The sequence below is a fragment of the Cavia porcellus genome, unplaced genomic scaffold (genome assembly GCF_034190915.1).
Source record: "Cavia porcellus strain 051 isolate PalLab524CR breed Dunkin Hartley unplaced genomic scaffold, mCavPor4.1 scaffold_5, whole genome shotgun sequence".
Taxonomy (NCBI): domain Eukaryota; kingdom Metazoa; phylum Chordata; class Mammalia; order Rodentia; family Caviidae; genus Cavia; species Cavia porcellus.
This window is the reverse complement of record NW_026947488.1, coordinates 55322271-55347141: the sequence shown is the minus strand read 5'-3', so window position 1 is coordinate 55347141 and position 24871 is coordinate 55322271. Positions and strand designations below refer to the sequence as shown.

The window sequence follows — 24871 nt, the reverse complement described above, 5'->3', positions numbered from 1 at the left end:
GGTGTGTGAGCGTGCGTGCGTGCGTGCGTGCGTGCGTGCGTGCGTGTGTGTGTATCTTCGAAGTCCAGAGCGCTGGACTTCTAGTCTCCTGGCCTCATCTTGGAAACCCTTGGAGCACAGGTCCTTCCCCATCTCCAACTTCCCAAAGTTGGCGACTCAAAATGTCCGGGTGAGATGGCGGAGGCTGTCGCAGGTTGGGTCTTCAGGTGTGGGCTAGAAGGGGTCACCTATAGGTGGGGTGGGGGGGGCCTCTCTGCTTAGCGTGTTTCCTAGGCCAGCACCGAGCCCCAGCCGGCTCGGCGTGGCCGGGGCCAGGACCAGAGCCAGGGCCCGGGCCGGGACCCGGGACCCGGGACCCGGGACCCGGGCCGGGGAGGAGCACTCACTCAGCGTAGCCTGCGTTCCAGGGCAGCGTGCGGCCCCGCGCGGGGCTGCGCACGGGCCGGGAGTCCGGGCGGCGCGCGGCGTCGGCGGCGGGGCTGGAGCCGGAGCCGCGTAGGAAGCGTGGCCGCCGGTAGGGCACGGGGCTGGCGCGCGGCGCAGACGGGCGCGGGGCGGGGAGCGGACCCCCGGGCAGCAAACGGCGCCGCAACCAGCCGGCGGACATGGCGCGGCGGCAGAGCCCGGGGCTGCGCCAGACTCGCCCGCCCGCGGCCTGGAGCAGGAAGCGGGCCGGGGGCGGGGCCGGCCTGGCCGCGGCGTCGACGCCCCAACCCCAGCCTCCCGCCCCGGGCTGTGTGCGGCCTGTGCTCTCTCTCGGTCTGCTTAACCACCGCAAGAAGGGACTGCTGTGATCAGCCAGCTTGAAACGCGAGAAAACTGAGGCCAGAGAGGCGAAGTTGCTGGCCTGCGTGGCACAGCAACACTGAGGAGGGTCAGAGGCTCACCGCACCTGGCGGGCATTAACGTCCCTGTATGCGGGAGGCTCGGCTCCCTCAGAGACTGGGCAGCCTCCTCTGCTGGCCTTAGGCAAGGGGAGGATGGGGACAGGCTGTCCTGGACCTTGTCCGACTGGTGCATCGAGGCTCTGTATCAGAGCCCATGTGCCTTCTCCTCACCCGCCCAGTCTCCCTGGCTGGAGCTCAGTGGTCATCGTGACCTGCCCATCCTGAGATGGACAGCGACCCCAGGGACTCTTTATCTCTCAGATGGCTGTCCTGCCAAATAAGATGTCTTTGCTGGCGAGACAGCAGGCTTTTCACTGGAAGCGAGTGACTGACGGTCAAGAAAAACCTGTGGAGATGTAAAGGCGAGTCAATGGTCCCCAAAGGCTGCAGCTGGCCAAAGCTTAGACCTGGGACCGAAGAGTCAAAGATTTCCATCTGGGCTGAAGGCAAAATGTTGCTTTCACTTAACCCCTGGCTAGCTGTTAGGATGGAGCCAGCATCAGTGGCCTGCTGTACATCTGCATTTTAACTCATGGTCATCCATCTGTCACTTAAACCCAACCTTGCATAAGACTGCAGTTTCACTTTCATCATGGAGGACCCTGAGGCCCACAGATGCCCGGGGTGTGCTGTTCCCATTATGACAGTGTGGCTAAGACCTCCCCACCACGTTTGAATTCCTCTTCCCCTTTCTTCTCCAGGAAGCCTACTTGAAGTCCCTGAGGGCCCAAAAGCCTGAAATGGGTATACCCTGTAGTAGGAGGACTCCCTTCCTCTCCACTGTTAAGCTGAGACCTCTGTGCAACAAGCCTCACTTCCTCCAAGCAACCAGACTTGCTCCACTGGGGTCCCCTGCCCCAAGGAAGAAGGATCAGGAGAGGATGTAGTTTGGTGGCCCAGCACCTGCCTGGCAAGTGCGAGGTCATGAGTTTGATCCCTGGTACAAAAACAAAAACAAAAAAACAACCAAGGAGGGTCTTTGGGTAGATTGTTGTGCCTGGCACCCTTCCTTCAATGACTGAGTTTCACAGTGCCCTGGCATCTCACTGAACCTGTTGTGTGTGCCAGGCCCAGTGGGCACAGGAGCACACTGCTTGGTAGAGCAGAGCCAATCACCTGCCCACTGAGCCCCCTGTGATATAGCAAAAGCCTCAGCAGATAGTGCTTGGGACTACATCCAGTTGGAGGGACAGTCAGTCTCCCAAAAAACCCCAGAGCTCAGATCAGTCGCTGGGACAGAAAGGGCCCAGGGCCCAAGGTGAAGCAGGCCCAGTTCACCAAGTGGGGTCACTGTATCACAACCAGTGGATGGCTCAGGAGCCTTTAAAATGTGAAGCTAGAAAAAACAAACTGTCTTCCCAACCCACGGTCTTGGACTCATCCAGACACAGTTTGAGTGCTAAGACATTTTCACAGGATCTGTGGGCTGAAATCCAGCACTCTTCCCCCACCCCACCCTTGATACTGGCAATTATTGAAGCCAGGGCTTTAGCACTGAACTGTGTCCCCAGCCCTCCCCTTTTTTCACTTTTTATTCACTAAATTGCTCAGTCTGGGCTCAAACTTCTGATCTTTCTGCCTCAGCCTCCCAGACTACTAGGATTACAGGCACATGCCACCACACAGTTGCCCCCTCAATCTTTAGATTAACCTACATTTGTCTTTTCTCTTTCCAGAGCTTTCCAGGTTCTTCTCTCTATGGTATTTCGAGTTGCAGATGAGATGCTCTGGGGGTAGATTTTTCGTTTTTCTTTTTTTGGGGGTGGGGTGGGGTGGGGTGGGGTTTGCTTCATTCCTTTTTTTGAGACAGGGTCTTGCTCTAGTTCAGGCTGGATTTGAACTCACTAGGTAACCCAATCTGGACTTGAACTCCTGGCGACCCTCTGCTTCAGCCCCCCAAGTGCTAGGATTACAGGTATAAGCCACCATGCCCAGCTTTTATGCTTGAACTGAGCCCTCTCAGGTACTGTGTAGCTCCTAGCTCTCCAGTGACCAGGCCCAGTTCACTAAGTGGGGCCACTGCTCCAGTGACCCCTACACTGCCTCCTCCTGGCCAGTGATGGGAATGGAGGACGACTGAAAGCTAGGGAGGAGCAGGCCAAGAAAAAAGAGAAAGATTTTATTCTAGTTTTAAATTTACAATGAAACTGGCTTCAATTTAGCTACATATCTGTGCTCTAACAAGAGATTTTTGATTTGCTGTTAGATAGGGTCTGTGTAGTCAGGCTGGCCTCAAACTCACAGTGCCCTTCCATCTTAGCCTCCCAAGTGCTGCGATCACTGGTATGCACCACCACACACAGCTTGGGTTTACTTTTTTTAACTTAGTATTTTCACATGACTCAGAATTCAAAAGGTATAAGTATAGCTATGGGGCCGGGAATATAGCTCAATGGCACAAGTGTCTCTCTGGCAAGCACAAAGTCATGAGTTCAATCCCCCGTACCGAAAAAAAAAAAAGAATATAAAAGTGTATCCAGCAGCAAGCCTCCCTGCCACCCATTCCCTAGCTGGCCAGTTGCTCTTATTACAGACACGCAATTACTAATTTCTTAGGGCTCCTTCCAGAGATGTTAAGGTTATTCTGTACAAATTTTAAAATAAAACTGTGTAAAATCTTTTTTTTCCACATTAAACACATAATAATCTAGGCTGTATTTTGTTTTGGGGTTTTTTTGGTGCCAGGGATAGAACTTATGACCTTGTGCTTACTGGGCAAGCATTTGAGCCACTGCACTAAATCCCCAACCCCTTTGGCTATATTTTGCATCCAGATGTTTCACATAAGAGCCCTCTGAATGTATGAGTCTTTCATAAACAGCCTTGCTCTTTTGTTAGTTTCTCTACAAATGCATGGACTTCATACAGTTAGGCCCTAGTGATGGACATTTAGAATGTTTTCAATGTTTTGCTTTCCAGTTTTAGTATGTGTACATATTGGTAGGATCAGTTTCTCCTAAGAAACTATTGGGTCAGAAGCATCCAGTGTTCATAGCAGCACCATTCACAAGGGCCAGAATGTCAAAATCAACTGAGTTCCTCAGTAGATGAACACGTTGCCATACAGAAGAACGAAGTACCAATTTGTGCTAAACCATGGCTGAATTTTAAAAACAGTATGCTAAGAGAAAGCAGTCAGACACACAAGGGCACACTTGCTTACTTATCCTGAAGAATTAAATCCTTAGAAACAGGAAGTAGAGTGGTGGCTGCCAGGGCTTAATTGAGCAAGCACCACCTGGTCACTGTGTTCGCCCCACGACTCATGTGAAGTGCTGTACACAAGCAGCCTTCTCATCTTTCTGCCTGAAACCAGATCTCAGAGGAGGTGGAGTCTGCTTTGACACCGGATGGCCCTCAGGCTCCTTGCCCAAGTCCCAGATCTGAATGAAGCTGAGCCCAGGGCTCAAACCCCAGGACCCGAGGAAGATCCCCTTCTCTGTTTAAAACCTCTTCTGAGCAGTGAGCATGCATGAAGGAGACAAGGGGCTCCCAAGACTTCCTGCCTTTATTACAATATCTTGAGTAAACAAAATCGAAGTTGATGGGCACAATCATTACCATGTGACCAAATGCTTCACCTCTCCAAGCCTTGGACTCTCCCACTGTACGATGGAAACAGTGACATTCAGGGGCTATCAAGATGATTACATAAATGTTCCCAGCTTCTAAAAAGTCTGGGAGACAATCGAGGGATGGTGCCAAATGCCTGTAATCCTAGCACTTGGGAGGCTGAGGCCAGCCTGGGCTACATAGATCCTCACTCTAAAAAACAAAACCGAATAAGTATGTGACATAAAGACTTGTACCAGGTATCAGGCAGGTCACACACTCCATCACCATGTCTCAGAAATCCCAGACCCAAAAGGCAGCTGCCTTTCCAATCTTCCCATCCAAAGTCCCTGAGCAGGGACTGATGGGACTCCTGAGGTTTACAGAGCCTGAAGACAGGACAGGCTGACTAGCTGGTAGCAGCATGCAGTGCTAACGCCAGGAAGATAAGGTTGCTAGGTTTGGAGAGAAATTAAGAGCTGGAGAGTTCCTCAGACTCACAAAATTCTGGCCTTCCTTCAATCTCTAGGCCTTTACACATGCAATTCCCTCGTTGCAGAACTTTCCCCTCTGCTCTGCTCTGCTCTGCTCTGTCTCGCTGAAATTTCACTTCCTGCAAACGGCCGTTCATATTGTCTGGATTGAGATACTGTTCCTCTGCTGGCTGCCTAACAGGGTAGTCTCATCTCCCACCCTCACTCCCACCCCGATATGCCCAGATCCCCGCAAATGGAGCTCTGGAAACGCCCCTTGAGGAACGGTCCCCGCACAAGCACTGACGCCCACCATCACCCAAAACCCCTTCCAGTTCCGCACTGAAGTTAAACGCAGATCTGCCCCTGCGCGCAAACCCAGCAGGCCGGGGGTGCACAGTCTCAAGCCTGCCGCACCCACAGACCACCCGAATTCAGGTGTGTTGACGCCCACGCAGTGAGCCCCAGCCCCGCCAGCTGCACATAGGACTCTTCTCCAGCTGCGGAGCGTACGGGACAGAAAAGCAAGCCACAAAAATCCGGCCGACCAGGAGCACATGGCGCACGCGCCGGTACAGCCCCGCCCCTCCCCACCGTGCCCATCGGGGGCGGGGCGCCGCTGGGGGCGGGTCCTGCGGCACCGCCCGGGAAGCTGCGCGAGGTTCACCGGCCTCCACCACATCCTCCTCCTACGGGTCCAGCGAGTGTATCCCGGCCAGGGCCGATTGGCGGCTCTGACGGCGAGGGCGAGCCATGGCGCACCAGACGGGCATCCACGGTGAGGGAGGATGGCGGGCGGGCAGGGGACCCAGGGCTCGGCTCTCGGTGGGGCCCCCTACCCGGCTCTCGGCCCCTTCCTCCTCCTCGCATCAGCTGGGAGAAAGCTTCCTGTTCTCTGCAGCCGCCAGTCTTTGCAGATATGGGGTGGGCACATCTCGGGGAGTGGCGTGTATAGTGAGGAGTGGGTGCATATGTTCGTGCACAGCTGGTGTGGAGGTAGGTATTGGTGTACCCGTCCGGGGGTGGATGCGCCTGTAGGTGCCCCTCTCGTGTACTGTCGTTTCCTTCCGGAGGTGGGCATACCCGGATGCGCACATCTGGGAGAGTGTACACGCATGTGCACATCTGGATGTGACTTGCCTGTACATCTAGGATCATTTATGTATGTAAGCCAGTGGCTGTTTGGACCTGTAGGTGGCATGGGACGATCTTAGACATCATTGTGTGGTGGTGCGCACATGTCTGTGGGTGTCTCTGTGTGTGCACAGCTGGGGCGCCTCTTAGCGTGCATTTGTTACCATGGATGCATGCATGGCCAATGCCTTACAATTTGTATGGGCTTGTGTATGTGTGAGTATGGGCTTGTGTATGTGTGAGGAGAGGATCGGGACCTTTGCTCTTCTAAGGACTCACACTTCTGGAGACCAGCTGGGGGTTGGGGAGAACCGGGGATAGGGCCCTCTAAGGTGCACAGGGAAAGTTACCAACCTGACCTTGACCTCTGACCTCCCTCCCATTTTCCACTGTGATCTCCTGAGTATGCCACAGCCAGGGTTGGAAAGTCCTAGCTCCAGTCTTGAAGCAGGAAAGAGGGTCCAGATCAGGGCTTAGTTGGGGAGGACCCTAGAGAATCCGGGCCAGCTCCCACTCCCCACCCTGGTCCCCAGGAAGCTCCTGTGTCCCAGTGCATCATACACAACCCCCCTCCCTGGGACTCCAGCCCGGCAGGCTGAGAGAAAAGCAATGGCTGCAGGCCAGGCATGCTGTCCCTCCTCAGATCTCAGTGTCTGTCACTGGCCTGGGAGGCCCACCCAGCCTAGGAAAGGCCAGGCCTATTGCTTACACAGCCTAGTGGTTTTGCCATCAGCTGCTCTGTCACCACAACCCTGCCCAAGGCTGTCACCATCGACCTGCCTGACCGCCTAGATCCCTGGATCCCAGCCTGTGGTTGTGGCCACTTAGTGGCTACACTGCCCAGAGGGTTTCCCTGGCCCCACCCCTGCTCCCATCTCCACAGTGCAATTCGGGACCCAGGGAAGGAGTTGGAGGATGGGCTTTCTCCTTTAGCCCACAGGACCGAGGTCTGCCCCTTCCTTCCCCTTTGGTCACAGCTGCTGGCCGCCTCTAGCTGGGAGGAGTTCCTGGGGAAGAAACAGCACCACTATTCCCTGCTGGCAGGCCTGGCTGGGGGACACTAGGGACTGGGCTGACCCCGAAGCCTTCCTTCTCTGCCTGCACTCAAGCCCACCTTCCTGTTTCAGGCCTGGTGAGGTGGATAGCCTTGGAGCATCACAGACCAGCCTTGTCCTGGCCATAGGTGTGGGGACACTGACCTAAGAGCGGGATGGGGAGGGACCGTAACTGTAACCTGAGGCTCACTGGACTTGGGAGGGTAGGCCAGCTGGTCATGAATCTTTGATGACTGAGGCTCAGGTATCCCAGGCCTGGCCTCTGGATTATTGATGGTGATTGGGGAGGCGGTGGGGTAGGCTGGGAAGTCTCTTCTCCTGCTTGGGTGTCAGTTTGCTCTGGGAACACTAGAAGGGGCTCATCAGCCTCTCCCTCTGGGGAGCTTCCTGGTCCCTCCCCAAGGCCTGATCAGGTAGAAAAGGCACTGAGCGCAGCACGCCCTCCACCACATCAAGTTACTCAAGGCTCGTTCCTGAGCACTGTGTCCCTCTCCTTCCGACCACAGCTAGGGGAGAAGTGGACCTGCTGGGGGTCTGCCAAGGTGAAGTTCTGTCCTGACCCAGAGGGGCTGTGTCCTATTGTGTGACTGGCTCGGCTCACTTGGGCCCCTGCACTGGCCAGTGGCCTTGGAGGGTAGAGCACAGCCTGAGGACTGTGACTCAGGGTCACTGTGGGGGGCACTTGAGGACATGTTTTTTCCCAGAGCCCCTCCTTGCACTGACCCATCCAAGCCCTATAAATACTCCCTGACCTCAGCCCTCCAGCTGTGTTCCTGCCGGGATTCTCCTGACCCCTGGACAGCCTCAAGGTCAGGTTGGCCTGGCCCCGCTCACTCAGAGACCCAAGTAGGCCCCTTACTGCAGTTTCCCTGTCTGTCACCACCAGCAAATCTGAGACCATCTATGGCTCCCTAGCTCTAGCTGTCATCTTCACCTCAGACAGAAGTCCCTGGTCACTGGCTGTCACCATCCAGCTGTGAAGCCCAAAGTCCAAGGTGGAGTCTTTTTCCTCCCATGGCTCCTCCTGGAAACCTCTCTGGTGCCTGAGGGCTGAAGGCATGTTACAGGGCAGTGCTGAGGACAGTACCCCAGGGCCTCAGGGTGCAGAACCAAGTTGGGACCGAGGCTGTGTATCATGCGGGTCTGTTTCTGTGTACCATTTGGGTGTCCACTGGCCTGGAGAGATGTCCTGGAAAACCCTTCAGCTGCCTGCTGGTGTGTGTGTTAGCAAGCCAGGGATGAATCTGTATATGTTTGCCTGTCTAAACATGTGTATCTGCTTATGTTTCATCAGTTGAGTGTGTGTTCTAGCATGAGATGTTTGTACATGTGCACCTCTCTCTTGCACATGTTTTAGATCCACACATGCAGGCTTTAGCATGCATTGTCACATGCATTGTACAAGTGTGTGAATGGACATAGTGGTCAGTGCACGACACTTGTCTTTTTTCCTTTGTAAACCTGACAGTGCTAGGCGTGTCTCAGGCTAGTGCGCTGCCTGGTCTTCATGGGGCAGGGGACAGATGGGGCCATTCACTTTCATAGCCTAGTTTGTCCAGGAGCAGCCTGGCCTGTCTTCCGGTGGGCTGTGCCATTCCTGCTTGCCCCTCCCTGTCACCAGAGCTGTCCCAGCTAGCAGGCCACCCGCTTCCACTTCTGCTGGCTAAATTTGGGAGCCTGTGTTTAGTGGCCATCTCAGGTTCCCAGTCACATGGGGGAGTGCATTTAATCCTGTTCCCAGCACAGCCACCAGACCCACGGGACAGAGCGGGCCCCAGACTCATCCCTTCTACTCTGCCTACTCACTGCTTACCATGTTTCTTGTTCTTATAGCCACAGAGGAGCTGAAGGAATTCTTTGCCAAGGCGCGGGCTGGCTCTGTGCGGCTCATCAAAGTCGTCATCGAGGACGGTGAGTGCCCCGCCACTGGGGCACAGGTTGAGGCTGGGCCCGGCTGCTTCTGGAACGGGGAGAGGTGTTAAGTTTGGGCTCAGGACCTTGGTTTCTTCAAATGGGAGTGGTCGTGAGGCCACTCAATGGAGGACCCTCGGGGAGAGCTGGCAGTTGCCGCCTCTCCGCACAGAGCCCTATCCTGGGGCCTGCCCTGCCCGCCTCTCCACCGGCTCTGAGGTGAACCATGATGGGCCCAGTCAGGGCACTAAGCTGGGGGACAGGGTAAGAGGATAAGGGAGTCCAGGCATTGCCACACAGGCTAGTGTCACCCACTTCCCCTCCATTTATGGTTGGCAGCCTGGCCTAGCCTAGCCATGGGGAGACCCTTCCCTTAGGAGATCCTGTGATAGGGAAAAGGAACTCATCTCCAGGTAATTCTGTGAGCAGCATGGGGGTTCCCACTTGGTGGAGCCTAGGCCTGAACCCTGGGGTCTGGGATTGTATAGGGTGGTGCCGGGGTCCAGGGGCTTCAGCTGAGGTCTGAAGTGGGGAAAGTTCAGGGAGGCTGAGTTCTGGGTGAAGAGCTTGGGAGGAAAGGGCTCCTCCCCATTTCCTATGTGGCCAAGGGACTGCCCCTGACAGTGAAGGCTGTGGACTCAGGGCCTAGGCTTGGTTGACCCCCCCAGGAATCCAGCTCTTCTCAGTAGCCATGCTATGGTGGGTCCTTTAGGGGCCGCCCCTCACAGGCTTGGTGCCCAGCTCACCTTAGCAGGGGCTGCCTAGATTTAAAGCTTACCTCAAGCTTTAAAACCATGGCTGTGTTGGGCTTTGTCTAGATTCAGATGCCTTCCTAGCTCGGTAGGGGTCCCTGACGTAGGTCATGAGTGCAGCCTCTGCCCCAGTCCTCAGTCCTTCCCCATCCCCCACACAAGGTGTATGCGTTTTGTTTGTTTGCTTGTTTGTTTATTTGTTTGAGACAAGGCATCCTTATGTAGCTCAGGCCGGCCTTGAACTCACTATGTGACCCTAATTTTCCTCAGCTTTCTGGGTGCTGGGATTACAGGTGTGTGCCAGCAAGCCTGGCAAGATGTAAGACTGTAGAGCAGGAGGAACCTGAGGGGGACTCTTAGCAGTTGTGCATTGTAATTGTTGGGGTACCTGGGAGTGTTCAACGTGTGACAAAAGCTCCTAAAGTTTCCAGAGAAGCCGAGAATTCCACTTTTTTTTTTTTTTTTTTTTTTTTTTTTTGTCTTTTTTCCTTTTTATCGGTACCGGGGATCGAACTCACGACTGCCTGCTTTACAAGGCAGGTGCTTATGCTGCTGAGCTAAATCCCCAGCCCCGAGAATTCCACTTTTGTTTTTTGTTTTTGTTTAATTTGGTTTGGTTTGTGTTTTTGTTCTGAGACAGTCTCTTTTCAGGCTGACCTTGAACTCAGTGTGTAGGTAGCCTAGACTGGCCTCAAATTTGAAGCAATCCTCCTGCCTCAGCCTCCCAAGTGGTAGGATTATAGGCATGGGCCACTGCACGCAACCTGGTTTGCTGAGACAGTCTTTTTTTTTTTTTTTTTTTTTTTGATGCTGGGCATTGAACTCACAACCTTGTGCTTGCCAGGCAGGCACTTATGCTTGCTGAGCTAAATCCCAGACCCTGAGTCAGAGTCTTGCAGTGTATTCCAGACTGGCCTCAAATGAATGATCCTCCTAAAGCTTCCTGGTTGTCAGGATTGCAGGTGTGTGCCACTACACCTGGCTGAATTTTACTTCTTATATAAAATCCCTGGTTTAAAAATATAAACAACAGGGGCTGGGGATTTAGCTCAGCGGCATAAGCACTTGCCTTGCAAGCAGGCAGTCGTGAGTTCTATCCCCGGTACCGTTAAAAAGTTAAAAAAAAAAAAAAAAAAAAATATATATATATATATATATATATTATATATATATATATATATATATAAAAACAACAAATGAAACACCACTGACAATGCTTTGGGGGCCCACCCACCTTGTGACTGCTGGTGTGTAGCCCTGATTCCCTGTGAATTCCAGGATGGCAGTGAGGAGCCATGCCTGCAGAAGCCTGGGACTCCAGGCAGCTGGACTCCTGACCCAGCTGGTGAGGTGTTGGGCCCCCTGGCCAGGCTGATTGTCCCTTTGCCCAGTGCTCCCTCCAGCCTAGGCCTTTGCCCAGCCGGGGTCCCAGCCCAGATTCGCCTGATCCCCCTCGAGCCACTTGGCACAAGCTGGGGGGTGAAAGACTGGGCCCAGGTGTTTAAGTTGGCCGCCGTTGGTTTGTGACTTTGGGAGAACAGAATGTGGAGGTGGTGTGGTAGCAGGACACTACTTTCCTGGATGTGCTTTCTCATGCTTTCTCGTGGCTCAGGCCTTGAGGGGCCTCTGGATCCTACTAAGCCTGAGCTGAAGGACAGGGGAGAGGACGCCACATAGGACTGCTCTGAGCAGCTGCATCTGTCCATGGGGTCAGAGTGGCACCTAGCTGTGTGGTCACACCAGGTCCTGCGTGTCTTCACAGGCTGGGATGGAAGACAGGACGCACAGCGAAGCTGCCTTGCCCTGATTCGCTTGTAAGGGGTTGGGGGGACCCAGGGACAGTGGGGTGGGCAGCCAGCAGGTCTGAGCTGGCCCTGGAGCCACAGACAGAGGTGGAGGAAGGAAACAGCTCCTCCGGCTCACCCGGCCTCTGCCCCCAGAGCAGCTCGTGCTGGGTGCCTCACAGGCACCCATGGGCCGCTGGGACCAGGACTACGACAGGGCTGTGCTGCCGCTGCTGGATCCCCAGCAGCCCTGCTACGTGCTCTTCCGCCTCGACTCGCAGAACGCTCAGGGCTTCGAGTGGCTCTTCCTCGCCTGGTCACCTGATAATTCCCCTGTGAGTCCTAGGGACCCCTGCCAGCCTCAGGCACAGGGCCATGGAGGTGTGGGGAGGGGAGCTGAGATGTGTAGGGAACAAGAGCCTGCCTAGGAAGAGAGTCTGACTGGTGGGGGAGCTTGGGTTCTCTTAGAAGGCAGGGATGTGATGTGAAGTGTGCGAGGGCTCTCCTGCTGGCGGTGCCGCGCTACTGCAGTGTCGACTCGTGCTGCGCCCTCTGCTGGCTGCGTAAGCACAATGTGGTTACTGGGCCTTTGGGGCGCCTTCATGCTTCTGCAGAGGCAGCCCCAGTTGGTGGGGGGGGCCTCACGGTTTGGCACCCTTCACTCCACCCCGTCAGGTGCGGCTGAAGATGCTCTATGCAGCCACACGGGCCACAGTGAAGAAGGAGTTTGGGGGCGGCCACATCAAGGATGAGCTCTTTGGCACAGTAAAGGTAGGTAAAGGTGACCGTCCAGACCTTATGCAACATGGGGCCAGGAAACTAGAACCACAGAAGGCGGGGCCTTGTGCAGGCCACAGACCACCAGTGCCAGGCTCAGTGGAATGGGAGGGCTAGGAACTAGGGCTGCAAGCCAAGGTGCCCATATATGCCTTGGGTTCTGCCCCCCAGGACGACCTCTCCTTTGCTGGGTACCAGAAACACCTGTCATCTTGTGCTGCCCCTGCCCCTCTGACTTCAGCTGAGAGAGAGCTCCAGCAGATCCGTATCAATGAGGTGGGTGTGCCATGAACCCATGCTCCTTGGTGGCTGTGCCCTGGCCAGGCAGGTGCAGCCTCCCTCACCGTTGACCCGCCCCCAGGTGAAAACGGAAATCAGCGTGGAAAGCAAGCACCAAACGCTGCAAGGCCTCACTTTCCCCCTGCAGCCTGAGGCCCAGCGGGCACTTCAGCAGCTCAAGCAGAAGACCATCAACTACATCCAGCTGGTAGGTGCTCAGTCCTTCTCTGGCACCCTCATTGACACATTGCTCTACCACTTCTCCTGCTCTCCATATGCCCGTGGGCATAGAACCCTGCTTCCCCAGCCCAGCTGCTCAGCTAATCTGTGGACTTGGAGAGCACGCTGTCCTCCTGATTCCTCTGTGCCTGTGTTGGGTGTGTAAATGTGCCTGCTGTCTTGTCCCCAGCCCTCCCCACATAGGCACTCTTGTGCATACTGTCCTGTTCCTCACCCCTTGGGTTCACACTGGACCCTTAGCTCTGAGCCCCTTCCTGTCCCAGCCTCCCTGTGCAGCCCCTGCCTTGGCCACATCCCCTCTCTTCCAGGCAGGGTCCTTCTGCACTGGTGGTCCACGAGGCCCATTCCAAGCAGAATGGCTCTTCCCTTCTGAGGCACCTCCCCCAAGAGGCTTCAGTGCCAAGGAGGAGCTGGCCCAGTGGCAGTGCCTCCTTGGGATCAGGACCCTTCACACCACCCCATCCACTGCCCTTGGTAGGCGTCTCTCCTCCAGCAGAGCCTGCAAAGGGGCAGCACAAGGCAGGCCCAGGCACTTCATGAGAGGGATGTGGATCCTACAGAGCAGAGGCAGGGAGGAGACTTCTGCCTGCCAGCCAGTCCTACATTGGGGGTTGCTGTCAGGAAGAAGGGTGCCCTCATGTCTGCCCCTGCCCCTCCACAGAAGCTGGACCTGGAGCGGGAGACCATCGAGCTGGTACATACAGAGCCCACAGAAGTGGCCCAGCTGCCCTCCCGAGTTCCCCGAGATGCCGCCCGCTACCACTTCTTCCTCTACAAGCACACCCATGAGGGTGACTCCCTTGAGTCTGTGGGTGAGTGGCCACTGCAGGGCCTTGTTCTCTGCTGGCCGGGAGCAGCCCAAGTCTGATGTTAGATGGGTCTCCTGGTTCCCCTCTGCACAACTCACCGCACCCCCACTCCACTCCCCACAGTGTTCATCTACTCCATGCCAGGCTACAAGTGTAGCATCAAGGAGCGTATGCTGTATTCCAGCTGCAAGAGCCGCCTTCTTGACTCTGTAGAGCAGGACTTCCAGCTGGAGATCTCCAAGAAGGTGGGTACCCATCCCCAGAGCCCAGCACCCCAGCCTCCCCATGGGGCATTGGAGTCCTGTGTGATGGCAGAGCAAGACTCCTTGATTCTCTGATGCCCTGTTGGACCCAAGGCTTCCCAGCCAACAGGTAGCACAGACAAGCCCAAGCTTTGCTGCCCTGTCTCCTTTCCCTGGGTCTAGGGGGCAGGGAAGGGGTGACTCAAGATGAGAGCAGCAGGCCCCAGGCTCTGTGTTGCTGAGGGTAGCATTTCAGGTGGGGTTCTGAACGCCCCTAGAGAATCTGGGTGAGAGATCAAAGAGGTGGCCCAGAGATAGAAGTTACCAAGGATAGGGTATGATGGGGCCCTTCACCACTGAGGTGACCACCGCTTCACCCTGCGCAGATTGAGATTGGCGATGGGGCAGAGCTGACGGCTGAGTTCCTCTATGATGAGGTCCACCCCAAGCAACATGCCTTCAAGCAGGCCTTCGCCAAGCCCAAGGGCCCTGGGGGGAAGCGAGGCCACAAGCGCCTCATCCGGGGCCCTGGTGAGAATGGAGATGACAGCTAGGCGACAGACAAAGGCAGGCTGGCGTGTGGACTGTGGCTGCCTGCCTCGGCTCCCTGTACCTCCCTCCTTCCCAGCCTGGGCTCCAGGGAGGTGCTGACTGCAGGGCGGGAGGGCTGATAGCTGAACACTTGCAGCTTCCAGGGGCCCCTGGGCCATCATTTTGTGACCCTTCCCTGTTGCTGTCCCTGCTTCTCATGTGTGCCCAGGGCCCTCCCTGGCTGGGTCAAGGTGCCTGGATCCAGAGCTTGGCATAAATCTAGCTTTCTGGGGACCTGAGACTGGGGTCCCAGAACAGCCCAGAAACCCCTGCCACAGTGGGTGGGGTGTACTGGGCTGTGGCAGGGGTCGCTGCAGGACAGGATGGTTGAATGCTGTATTTTCTAAAGAATAAAATATTTTTAAATCAGTCCTTGAGTCTGGCCCCAGGGGACCGCCTCTGGCCTGGGGATTGGGTGCTCTCTGGCTCAGAAGCAGACTCTTGGCCTGTGTGTTTAGCCACAGAGTGTGGGAGAAATGGTTTCCATGTGTGAGGGTAAGAGGCCCGCACACCTTTAGCATTACTTGGGGTTTGAGTGTCTTGTTCCCTGTGGCTGCTATTACAGATGACCATAAACAGCGACTTTACAAAACAAGTTCATGGGCCTGGGGATTTAGCTCAGTAGCATAAGTGCCTGCCTGGCAAGTGTGAGGTCATGAGTTTGATCCTTGGTACCAAAAATAAGTCATTCCTCTGAAAATACAAGTTCATTCAAGACCAGCTTAGGCAATATGAAGTCCTGTCTCAAACAAGAAAAGCCACTTAAATTTACCACAGTTTAGTTCTGGAAGCCAGAAATAGGAAACAGTCTATCTGTTGGCAGAGCTGGCTCCTAGAGTCCTCATGAAAATCCCTTTTCTTGGTTTTTCCACTTCTAGAGGTTGCTTGTATTCCTTGGCTTGTAGCCTCTTCCTCCATCTTCCAAGTTAGAAACATTTTGTCTAATTCTCTGCTGCCAGGGTCATGGCTCCCATCCCTTCTTCTGAAGTCACATCTCTCTCTCTCTCTCTTTTTTTTTTTTTTTTTTTGTCTTTTTCCTTTTTACCGGTACCAGGGATCGAACTCACGACTGCCTGCTTGCAAGGCAGGCACTTATGCCGCTGAGCTAAATCCCCAGCCTCACATCTCTCTCTCTCTCTGTGCCCACCACTCCCTTGCCAGTGATCCAACATAACCTTATATTGAAAGCCTTACTTTAGATATTAGCCACAAATTTCTTTTTACCATGTAAGGAAACACATAATCTATAATCTCAACACTCTGGAGGCTGGGACAGGAGGATTGCAAGATTAAGCCAAACCTGAGCAATTTAGGCTGGGAACGTAGCTGGTTTAATCCCAAATACCACAAAGAAGAGAAGAGAAGGAGAAAAAAAAGACAAGTTTGGAGGACTAGTACACGGGTCTCTAAGGGGGCATTGTTCAGCCCACTACCCTGGATGAGGGTCTTGGCTGGGTTTCCAGACCCTGTGGGGCAGAGGACATCTGTCTTGGTGCCTCCAGTCCATGTGTGCCCATGAGCATGTGTCGTGCATGTGTCTGGTGCTCACGTACACCTCTGTGTGTTTTGCACACCTCTGTCAGTGCCTCAGCCCTTTTCCAGACCTGCTTTCCTGCCCTTGAGGGAGGCAGGATGGCACTGGAGGTGCTGAGAGATTGTGGAGAAGTCTGTGCCAGGTTTGGGGTTTGGCAGGTGCCAGGGCTTCTGTCTACACCTCTGAGAAGTGAGTGGAGGCGCGTCCCAGATGGTCCCCATGTGATTGGTGACTCCCACCCAGCTGCTGAGTGAGGCACTGGCCTTTCTCCTAGCTCAGGCAATGTGCCATCCCTGGGGCTGCCCTCAGGCCCTACTGCGGTCCCTGGGCTTGTCGGGAGAGCTGGGACCCTGGCCTGGACCTAGAGGAAGCCCAACCTTCCCCAGTTCAGACGCCAGCTCTCAGCGGGCAGCTGCCAAGCCAGCTGGACAACTGGCACCTGGGAACTGCCTGCTTTGACACCCAACCAGAAGTGTGCCAGGGTGCAGCAGGGAGGCCAATGTAGCTCCGCCTGCTGCCTGTGGGAGCCCCATTTGTTCATTCACTCGTTCAACTTCCACTTGGATACCCTCTTGGTGCCTGCCTAGAGCTGCGTGCCAGAGACCCATGGCTTCAGCAAATAATCAGCGCCTCTGTCGTGGGCGCTGTACTGCATTCCAGGAACACAGACAAGACATGTGGCTCCCAAGAAATTGACATCCAGCAGAAGAATAAGACAACGTGCAGTGACTGGAAAGAGTCAGCAGTACGGTGTAACTGATTGAAGGACATATAAAGCAAGATACAAGGGCAAAGGGGCTTGGGAGAGTCAGGTCTGGGTGGACTTTCTGGAAGGGTCAGGGAAGCCCTGGTGGAGAGGGTGATGCGCAGACACGGAAGGGGAATCCAGGCAGAGGGGCGATCAGGCTCAAAAACCTGAGGCAGGAGGAGCCCCAGTGTGGTCCTGCAACAGGCGGGCCAGCATGACTGCAGCCCAAATTGTGTAGAAATTTGGCCACTATGTTGACTTCCACTATGACCCAGGGAGGGATTTAGGCAGAGGAGGGACGAGCCTGAACAGTCCCTCCAAGGCTAGATGTGAAGAAGCTGTAGCTGGAGGGGAGCAGGGCAGCCAGGCTGCTGAGCCAGGTGGTGGAGTAGAAGGGGCAGGCAGGGGACAGACTCCAGGGCAGCCACAAGACCTGAGGCTGGGCTCTGGGGCACCCTGAGACTTGGGACCAGGAGCTCGGGAAAAGCTGTGTGGGAAGGAGCAGCCTCGGGAGCCCTGGCAGGACCACGGCTCTAGGTTCCTAGTGGTGTCAGGAACTGGGAACAAGGGAAGAGGCCCCACTCCTAAGGTTGAGTCATGCTGCCTGCCAGCCACCTGCTGACCTTGAGGCCACACACAGCTCTGCAATGGAGGTTTGAGAGGGGGCAGGAAAGGAAGAGTGGGAGAGTCACCATCCCAAGAGCAGTTGGGGCCTAAGGGTGAGGCAGCCCTCTTGGGATAGGGAGGGGCTGGCATGGTGTTGGTGCCACCGGACCAGGTCTGCACAGTGTGAACAGTGGAGCATGCCCGGATGCTCACAGACAGCTGTGGCCTGTGCTCAACGCTCCTAGAGAATAGATATGAGGCCCACTGGGGACCTTGCTATCTTGGGGAGAGTGGAAAGAGGAAGGGGTGATGGGGCTGTCTGTCATCTGACTCACTGCACACCACCTGCCCTCCCCGGGTGGGTGAGGAGAAGGCAGCTGGGCTAGCAGGGAACTCTCACTTCCTCTCCTCTCGGAGAGGACGGACTTGCCTGCAGCATCCTCCCCTGCAGCCATTGCCCAGTCTACTAGCGAGACACTCGGGAGAAGCCCCCACATCCTGACATGGTAGGACAGCAGCCCTCAGGCCCCTGGAAAAGGGACAGCTCAGGAAGGGCTGAGGAGGGGGTGGGCCTAGCAACTGCAGGCAGTGGAAAGAAACTGTCACCCCATGGCCCTGGGGACACCCACTGAAACCTGAAGACATCAGAGGAGACAGGTCAGAGCTGCTGGTGGCTGCGAGGGCTGAGAGACCCCTGACCTTGGTGATGACATGAGGCTGTGGGCTGGGCTTTGTCGGTTTTGACCCAAGAAAGCTGGGAGAGTGAGAAAGGCAAAGAAGGAAGGAAATGGGCTATGTCCACCCTAGCCAGGGGCCTAGGTGGAAGTCAGCCTGGACCACAGCAGGAGACTCATCCCTGTTGGGGTCTCAGTTAAAGGCAGGGGGATTTCAGGGTGACTGGAGGGAAAGGAGCCAGTCATTGCTTTGTTTGGAAGGAGAAGGGTTAATGGCCCCGAAGGAGAGGAAGGGAAAGCGGGTTAGAATGGCTTTGGTTCTGTGTGAAATCAGCTCTGATTGCAGGCTCAGTCCTGGGGTAGGAGACGAAATTGAGGTTCCTCATGGCCCTGAGAGGATGGAGAGGGGGTTTGGCAGCTAGAAGCGCAGCAGTAGGGTGGGCTTGTGGAGGGAGGTGTGGAGGGCTGGTGTATACCCCCAAAGGGGAACTTGTAGGGGTGGAGCCAAGGCTGGACACTCACACAGCGTTGCTCCCACAGGGCTCCTGCTGCAGGGGCCTACACCCCCTGTCCGTCCTGGTGCAGGCTGTGGTGCTGGCTGAGGCCCTGGCCCTAGGCACGCTGCCTGATTTCCTGCCCTGCGAGCTCAAGCCCCATGGTGTGGTGAACTGCAACTGGCTGTTCCTGAAGTCCGTACCCCGCTTCTCTGCAGCAGCGCCCCACAGCAACATCACCAGCCTTTCCCTGCTCTCCAACCGCATCCACCACCTCCACAACTCTGACTTCATCCACCTGCCCAACCTGCGGCATCTCAACCTCAAGTGGAACTGCCCTCCCACCGGCCTCAGCCCCATGCACTTCCCCTGCCACATGACCATCGAACCCAAGACCTTCCTGGCCATGCCCACCCTGGAGGACCTGAACCTGAGCTACAATGGCATCACCACTGTGCCTGCCCTGCCCAGCTCCCTCGTGAACCTGACCCTGAGCCACACGAACATCCTAGTGCTGGATTCCACTAGCCTCGCAGGCCTGCGTGCCCTGCGTGTCCTCTTCATGGATGGCAACTGCTACTACAAGAACCCATGCACTCAGGCAGTGGAGGTGGCCCCTGGTGCCCTCCTGGGGCTGAGCAACCTCACCCACCTGTCACTCAAGTATAACAATCTTACGGCAGTCCCCCGAGGCCTGCCGCCCAGTCTTGAGTACCTGCTCCTCTCCTACAACCACATTATTAAACTGGAATCGGGGGACCTGGCCAACCTGACTGCCCTGCGAGTGCTCGATGTGGGTGGGAACTGTCGTCGCTGTGACCATGCCCGCAACCCCTGTGTGGAGTGCCTCACCAAAAGCCTCCAGCTGCACCCTGACACCTTCAGCCACCTCAGCCACCTTGAAGGCCTGGTGCTGAAGGACAGTTCTCTCAAAGCTCTGGAACCCAGATGGTTCCAAGGTCTAGAGAACCTCACAGTCCTGGACCTGAGTGAGAACTTCCTCTATGACTGCATCACCAAAACTCATGCCTTCCAGGGCCTGACCCGGCTACGTAAGCTCAATCTGTCCTTCAATTACCGAAAAGGAGTGTCCTTTGCCCACCTGCATCTGGCACCCTCCTTTAGGAACCTGATCTCCCTGCAGGAGCTAAACATGAATGGCATCTTCTTCCGGTCCCTCAGTGAGTACACCCTGAGGTCGTTGTTCCACCTGCCCCTGCTCCAGACTCTGCATCTGCAGATGAATTTCATCAACCAGGCCAACCTCAGCATCTTTGGGGCTTTCCCTAGGCTTAGTTTCGTAGACTTGTCAGACAACCGCATCAGCGGGACTCCAACCCTGGTGAAGGCCCTTGGGGAAGCAGATGACCAGAACCGGGTCTGGCTGGGGCCTGAAGACCTTGCTCCAGTCCCGCTGGGCAACCCCAGGTTTGAAGACTTCATGTTCAGCTGCAAGAACATCCCATTCACCTTGGATCTGTCTGGGAACAACCTGGTGACACTGCGGTCAGAGATGTTCACCAGCCTCTCCCACCTCCGGTGTCTCATCCTGAGCCACAACTGCATTGCACAGGCCGTCAATGGCTCACAGTTTCAGCCGCTGACCAGTCTGCAGGTGCTGGACCTGTCCCATAACAAACTGGACCTGTATCACGGGCACTCATTCACAGAGCTGCCTGAGTTAACAACCCTGGACCTCAGTTACAACAGCCAGCCCTTCGGCATGCAGGGCATAGGCCACAACCTCAGCTTTGTGTCCCGGCTGCACAAACTGCGGCACCTCAGCCTAGCTCACAATGGTATCAACAGCCGTGTGAACCCGCGGCTCTGCAGCAGCTCCCTGCAGACCCTGGACTTCAGTGGCAACACTGTAAGCAGCATGTGGGCGGAGGGAGACCTCTACCTCCACTTCTTCCAAGGCCTCAGAAACCTACACAAGCTGGACCTGTCCCAGAATCGCCTACATATCCTTCTACCCCAAAACCTGGACAGCCTCCCTAAACCACTGACACATCTGAGTCTCCGTGACAATTACCTGGCCTTCTTCAACTGGAGCAGCCTGAGCCTCCTACCCAACCTGCTGAACCTGGACTTGGCAGGAAACCAGCTGAAGGCCCTGACCAATGGCACCTTGCCCAATGGGACGCAGCTGCAGAGGCTGGATGTCAGCGGCAACAGCATCACCTTCGTGGCCCAAGGGTTCTTTGCACTGGCTACTGACCTACGGGAGCTCAACCTCAGTGACAACATTCTCAGGACCATTGAGTCCTCCTGGTTTGGGACTGTGGCGGGCAATCTGAAAGTCCTGGACGTGAGAGCCAACCCCCTCCACTGCACCTGTGGGGCGGCTTTCGTGGACTTCCTGCTGGAGGTGCAGCATGCTGTGCCCGGTCTACCCAACCAGGTGAAGTGTGGCAGCCCCAAGCAGCTCCTGGGCCGTAGTATCTTCACACAGGATCTGCGCCTCTGTCTGGACGAGGCCCTCTCCTGGGACTGCTTTGGCCTCTCGCTCCTGGTGGTGGCCCTGAGCCTGGTGGTACCAGTGCTACAGCACCTCTGTGGCTGGGACCTCTGGTACTGCTTCCACCTGGGCCTGACTTGGCTTCCCCGGTGGGGCCCCCGTGGTGCCCAACCCCTGCCCTATGACGCCTTTGTGGTCTTTGACAAGGCGCAGGCTGCAGTGGCCGACTGGGTGTACCACGAGCTGCGGGTGCAGCTGGAGGAGCGCCGGGGGCGCCGGGCACTGCGCCTGTGCCTGGAGGAGCGGGACTGGGTGCCTGGCAAGACACTCTTCGAGAACCTGTGGGCCTCTGTCTATGGTAGCCGCAAGACACTCTTTGTGCTGGCCCACACTGACCGGGTCAGCGGCCTCCTGCGCACCAGCTTCCTGCTGGCCCAGCAGCGTCTGCTGGAGGACCGCAAGGACATTGTGGTGCTGGTGATCCTCAGCCCCGATGCCCACCGCTCCCGCTATGTGCGGCTGCGCCAGCGTCTCTGCCACCGGAGCGTCCTGTTCTGGCCCCAACAGCCCAGAGGTCAGGGCAGTTTCTGGGCCCAGTTGGGCACAACCCTGACCAGAGACAACCGTCACTTCTATAACCGGAACTTCTGCAGGGGACCTGCAGCCGAGTAGCCAGCTGACTGTCTCCATCTTGCCCCTGCCTACCCCAGGTGTGTGCCCCACCTGGCCAGCTCCACTGCCTCCCTACCCACTGCACAGCCAGCATACAGCATGGGCTCAATAAATGCTACCAACCTGCTAGTCCCCAGCTCACTGGAGGTATGGGTGGGAGCAGAGGGGAGAACTCTCCAGGCTTCTGTTAAATGAAGAGCAGACAAGAGGCTATTGGGGGGAAAAACAGGGCCTACAGGACAAAGTCAGCTTCAGGGCAGGTTTAGTTGCGGGCATTTTTAAGGGAGAGTGAAGTTGCCCTTGGACCTTCCTAGAGAAGGGGGGCAAATCTACCTCTCACATCCCTTCCTCTATCCTCTGCCTGGTCAGCACCCCTCTCTCAAGGGTTAATCTCAGGTATCTGCTTCCCTCCCCTCAAGTGCACAGAACCTGTGGACCTGTTCTTTCCTGCCCTCTTGCCAGCAGTCTTTTTTTTTTTGGGGGGGGGGACTGGGGATTGAACTCATAACCTTGTACCTGCCAGTTAGACGCTTATGCCACTGAGCTAAATCCCTGGCGCCAGCAGAGTCTTAAGCATATGCCAGCCCAGGGCAGTATCTATTCCCTAGGAGAAAAAAATGGATTTATGGCAGCATGTGCGGGGCGATTGCGCCTCCTGGTGGCCGTACCTATGCTGTGTGGGGAAGGCTGGCTTAGGCTTGAGAGGTTTTTGTGGGGATGTCCCTGCAGTAGACCTCAGGAGACTCCAAGACCAGTTCATAATGCATTCTTTTCTGCTTCTCCCTACCGGGGGATGTGGCTGTACAATGGTGGGGCCCCTTCCTTGCTCTTCCTCTCGGATTTCATTGCACTGAGCCTAGAAATAGACCAAGCTGAAGTATGTCCGTTTCTTTTTGCTATTCTGGGGATTAAACCCAGGGCCTTCAACGTGAGCTACAACCATGGCCCTTTGTATAAAATTTTGAGACAAGGCTGAAGCAGGTGAAACATTGTGAGTTCAAGGTCAGCCAGTTCTACATAGTGAGTTCAAGGCCAGCCCGAACTGATGAGATCTTATTTAAAAAAAAAAAAAAATTTTTTTTTTTTTTTGAGATAGATTCTAGCTATAATCACCCAGGGTGGACTCAAACTTGCAATCCTCCTGCCTCAGCTTCTCAAAATGCTGGAATTACAAGTGTGTGCCATTGTGTCTGGCTGTTTTTGATATGCATTGTAGGTTTCAGGGCACAGAGAGGGGATCAGTGTTTGGAGACCGCTTGTTTAGAATCTGCATTCAACAAGTGCATGAGTTGTGGATTTTTCCAGGCCCAGAGCCCCTGAAGAGCTTTGTCTTAGACTGGCTGCCTATACCATCACCACGCCAAACCTGCCCTTTCAGCAGTCTGGAAGAGCTGGACTGGAATGGCAGGAGAACAGAACTAGTATGGCTGGTTGGCCAGTCTGCCGGGAGGATGGGGGCTGGTCCCACACTGCTGTTTTTGCAGAGAGTTCCCGGCAGCTCTAGTGTGTGGGTTGCTTCTCCCACCCACCCCCACTCCCGTTCACATCCAGGGCGGAGCTGTGAGGCATGTATGGGCCACCTTCCTCTTTCTGCCCTCACAGGAGTTCCTGCTATGCTGTCTCCTGCTGTCTGCCTAAATAAAAGACAGAATCCATCCATTCTGACATAGCCGGCTTCCTGGGCCTGCTGGGGAAAAGAAAAAAGCAAACAAGAGCAGTCTTTTCAGTGCACACCTATAATCCTAGCCAGCGTGTGGGAGGCTGAGGCAAGAGGATTGCTGTGAGTTCAAGGCCAGTTTATCTCCAAAAAAGGGAAGAGAAAAGCAATCTCTTCTCTGAGGGTAAATCCTGGGTAAGTCCCTGTTAAATGATTTTGAGATTATTCCTGAAACACCAAGAACAGGAAGCAGGAAGCAGGAAGCAGGGCCCTGTGCTGGGCACCATGTCTTGCTTATAAAGAAGCAAAACCTGAAAGGAAAAAGACAAAAAAACCAAAACAAAACAACAAAAAAAAAAAAAACAATGGGGCTGGAGATTTAGCTCAGCGGCGTAAGTGCCTGCCTTGCAAGCAGGCAGTCGTGAGTTCAATCCCTGGTACCGATAAAAAGGAAAAAGACAAAAAAAAAAAAAAAAAAGAAGCAAAACCTGCCCATCTCCCTGGAGAGCAAGCCTTCTCTGCAGCAGTTTCCAGGTCAGACCTCATGTACCTGCCCAGAGAGCTGGCGACTCAGGAGCAGTTCACAGATGAAGCCAAGAGGCCGTGGAGGGCTTTGTTTGGCTCCACTGAAAGAGTTCTTATCCCAGGCTCCGTGCTATCTGTGGGCTGGAAGCGACGGTACTGCACTATTTCTGGCCCGTTGGAGGCTGCTGAGATGGATAGAGTGGAGCTGGATGGGGGCCCAAAGCTGCTGGTGGCTCACACAGACACACACCCCACCCCATCCCCTCGCTCCATGCCACCACTATTCCCACCTATGAACACTGCTGACTTGGGTCTGATGGGCAGTCTCTCCCTCTGCCCACCCTTCAGGTTGTCTTGAGCAGGTGATCTTCCCTTGGGGGGCCTCAATTTGTTCATCTGTAAGGCAATTGGCCAAGGCCACTGCACAGGTATTTTAAGGGTCAGTGGAATATGCATAAAGGTCTATAAAAACCTGGTAGGGCCTCAGTTGCCATTATTAAGTATTGAAATTCTTCTTGAGATAGTTTTTTTTTTTTTTTTTTTTTTTTGAGACAGGGTCTTGCTATGTAGTATAGTACTGTAAAGGCTGGCCTTGAGCTCACTGTAAAGTCCAGGCTGAACCTGAACTCATAGCAATCCTCTTACCTCATCCTCCAGAGTGCTGGGATTACAGGACATGCCACTATGCCCAATTTACACAGTTTTGTTATGTAGCCCAGGCTGGGTTTGAATTTAGTGATCTTCCTGTCTCAGCCTCCAGAGAGATGGGATTACAGGTCATGCTAGGTATCAGGGTTTATGCTCAGGCCCATCAGCTGACATGTCTTCAGTGATTATCTCTCAACCCAAAGAATGAACCCCTCCAACCTGGGGCTTGCCCAGAGCACTAGCAGTGTCCAGCCAGAGACAGGTGTGATGGACTCAGAAGTCCAGAAGGCAGGGGATAACAGCTCTCCCTGGGAGGACCTGTTGAAGCCTGATGTTTCCCCCTTTTTGGGAGAAATGAGTGCTAGA

The 24871-nt window shown here is 55.2% G+C and overlaps 2 protein-coding genes across 10 annotated transcripts in view; one reads left to right on the top strand and one right to left on the bottom strand.

Annotated features, from left to right (window-relative positions):
* Positions 1-674, bottom strand: part of Ppm1m (protein phosphatase, Mg2+/Mn2+ dependent 1M) — a 32606-nt gene extending 31932 nt beyond the window's left edge. For 4 of the 5 annotated variants that reach the window (XR_010047561.1, XR_010047562.1, XM_063248975.1 and 1 more), the window contains exon 1: positions 387-674. Coding sequence is in view for 3 of the 5 variants with exons in the window: in XM_063248975.1 (XP_063105045.1) it covers positions 387-607 (221 nt within the window). In the remaining 2 variants the exon portion in view is untranslated. The remainder of the gene's footprint in view (positions 1-386) is intronic. The other variant, XM_063248972.1, reaches the window with a different exon arrangement.
* LOC100724130 (twinfilin-2) lies at positions 104-21804 on the top strand. 5 transcript variants are annotated; one of them, XM_063248958.1, is made up of 9 exons: positions 104-169; positions 8935-9012; positions 11705-11883; positions 12224-12319; positions 12497-12601; positions 12687-12812; positions 13506-13656; positions 13777-13898; positions 18589-21804. In XM_063248958.1, the coding sequence occupies exons 3-9, from the start codon at positions 11737-11739 to the stop codon at positions 21673-21675; spliced, it is 3834 nt and encodes a 1277-aa protein (XP_063105028.1). In that variant the 5' UTR covers positions 104-169; positions 8935-9012; positions 11705-11736; the 3' UTR covers positions 21676-21804. The 5 variants fall into 5 exon arrangements, with proteins under 5 accessions (XP_063105028.1, XP_005006744.1, XP_005006745.1 ...); XM_005006687.4 differs by lacking the exon at positions 104-169 and adding an exon at positions 5511-5690; XM_005006688.4 differs by lacking the exons at positions 104-169; positions 18589-21804 and adding exons at positions 5512-5690; positions 14282-14855.
* Positions 21805-24871: the final 3067 nt, after the last annotated feature.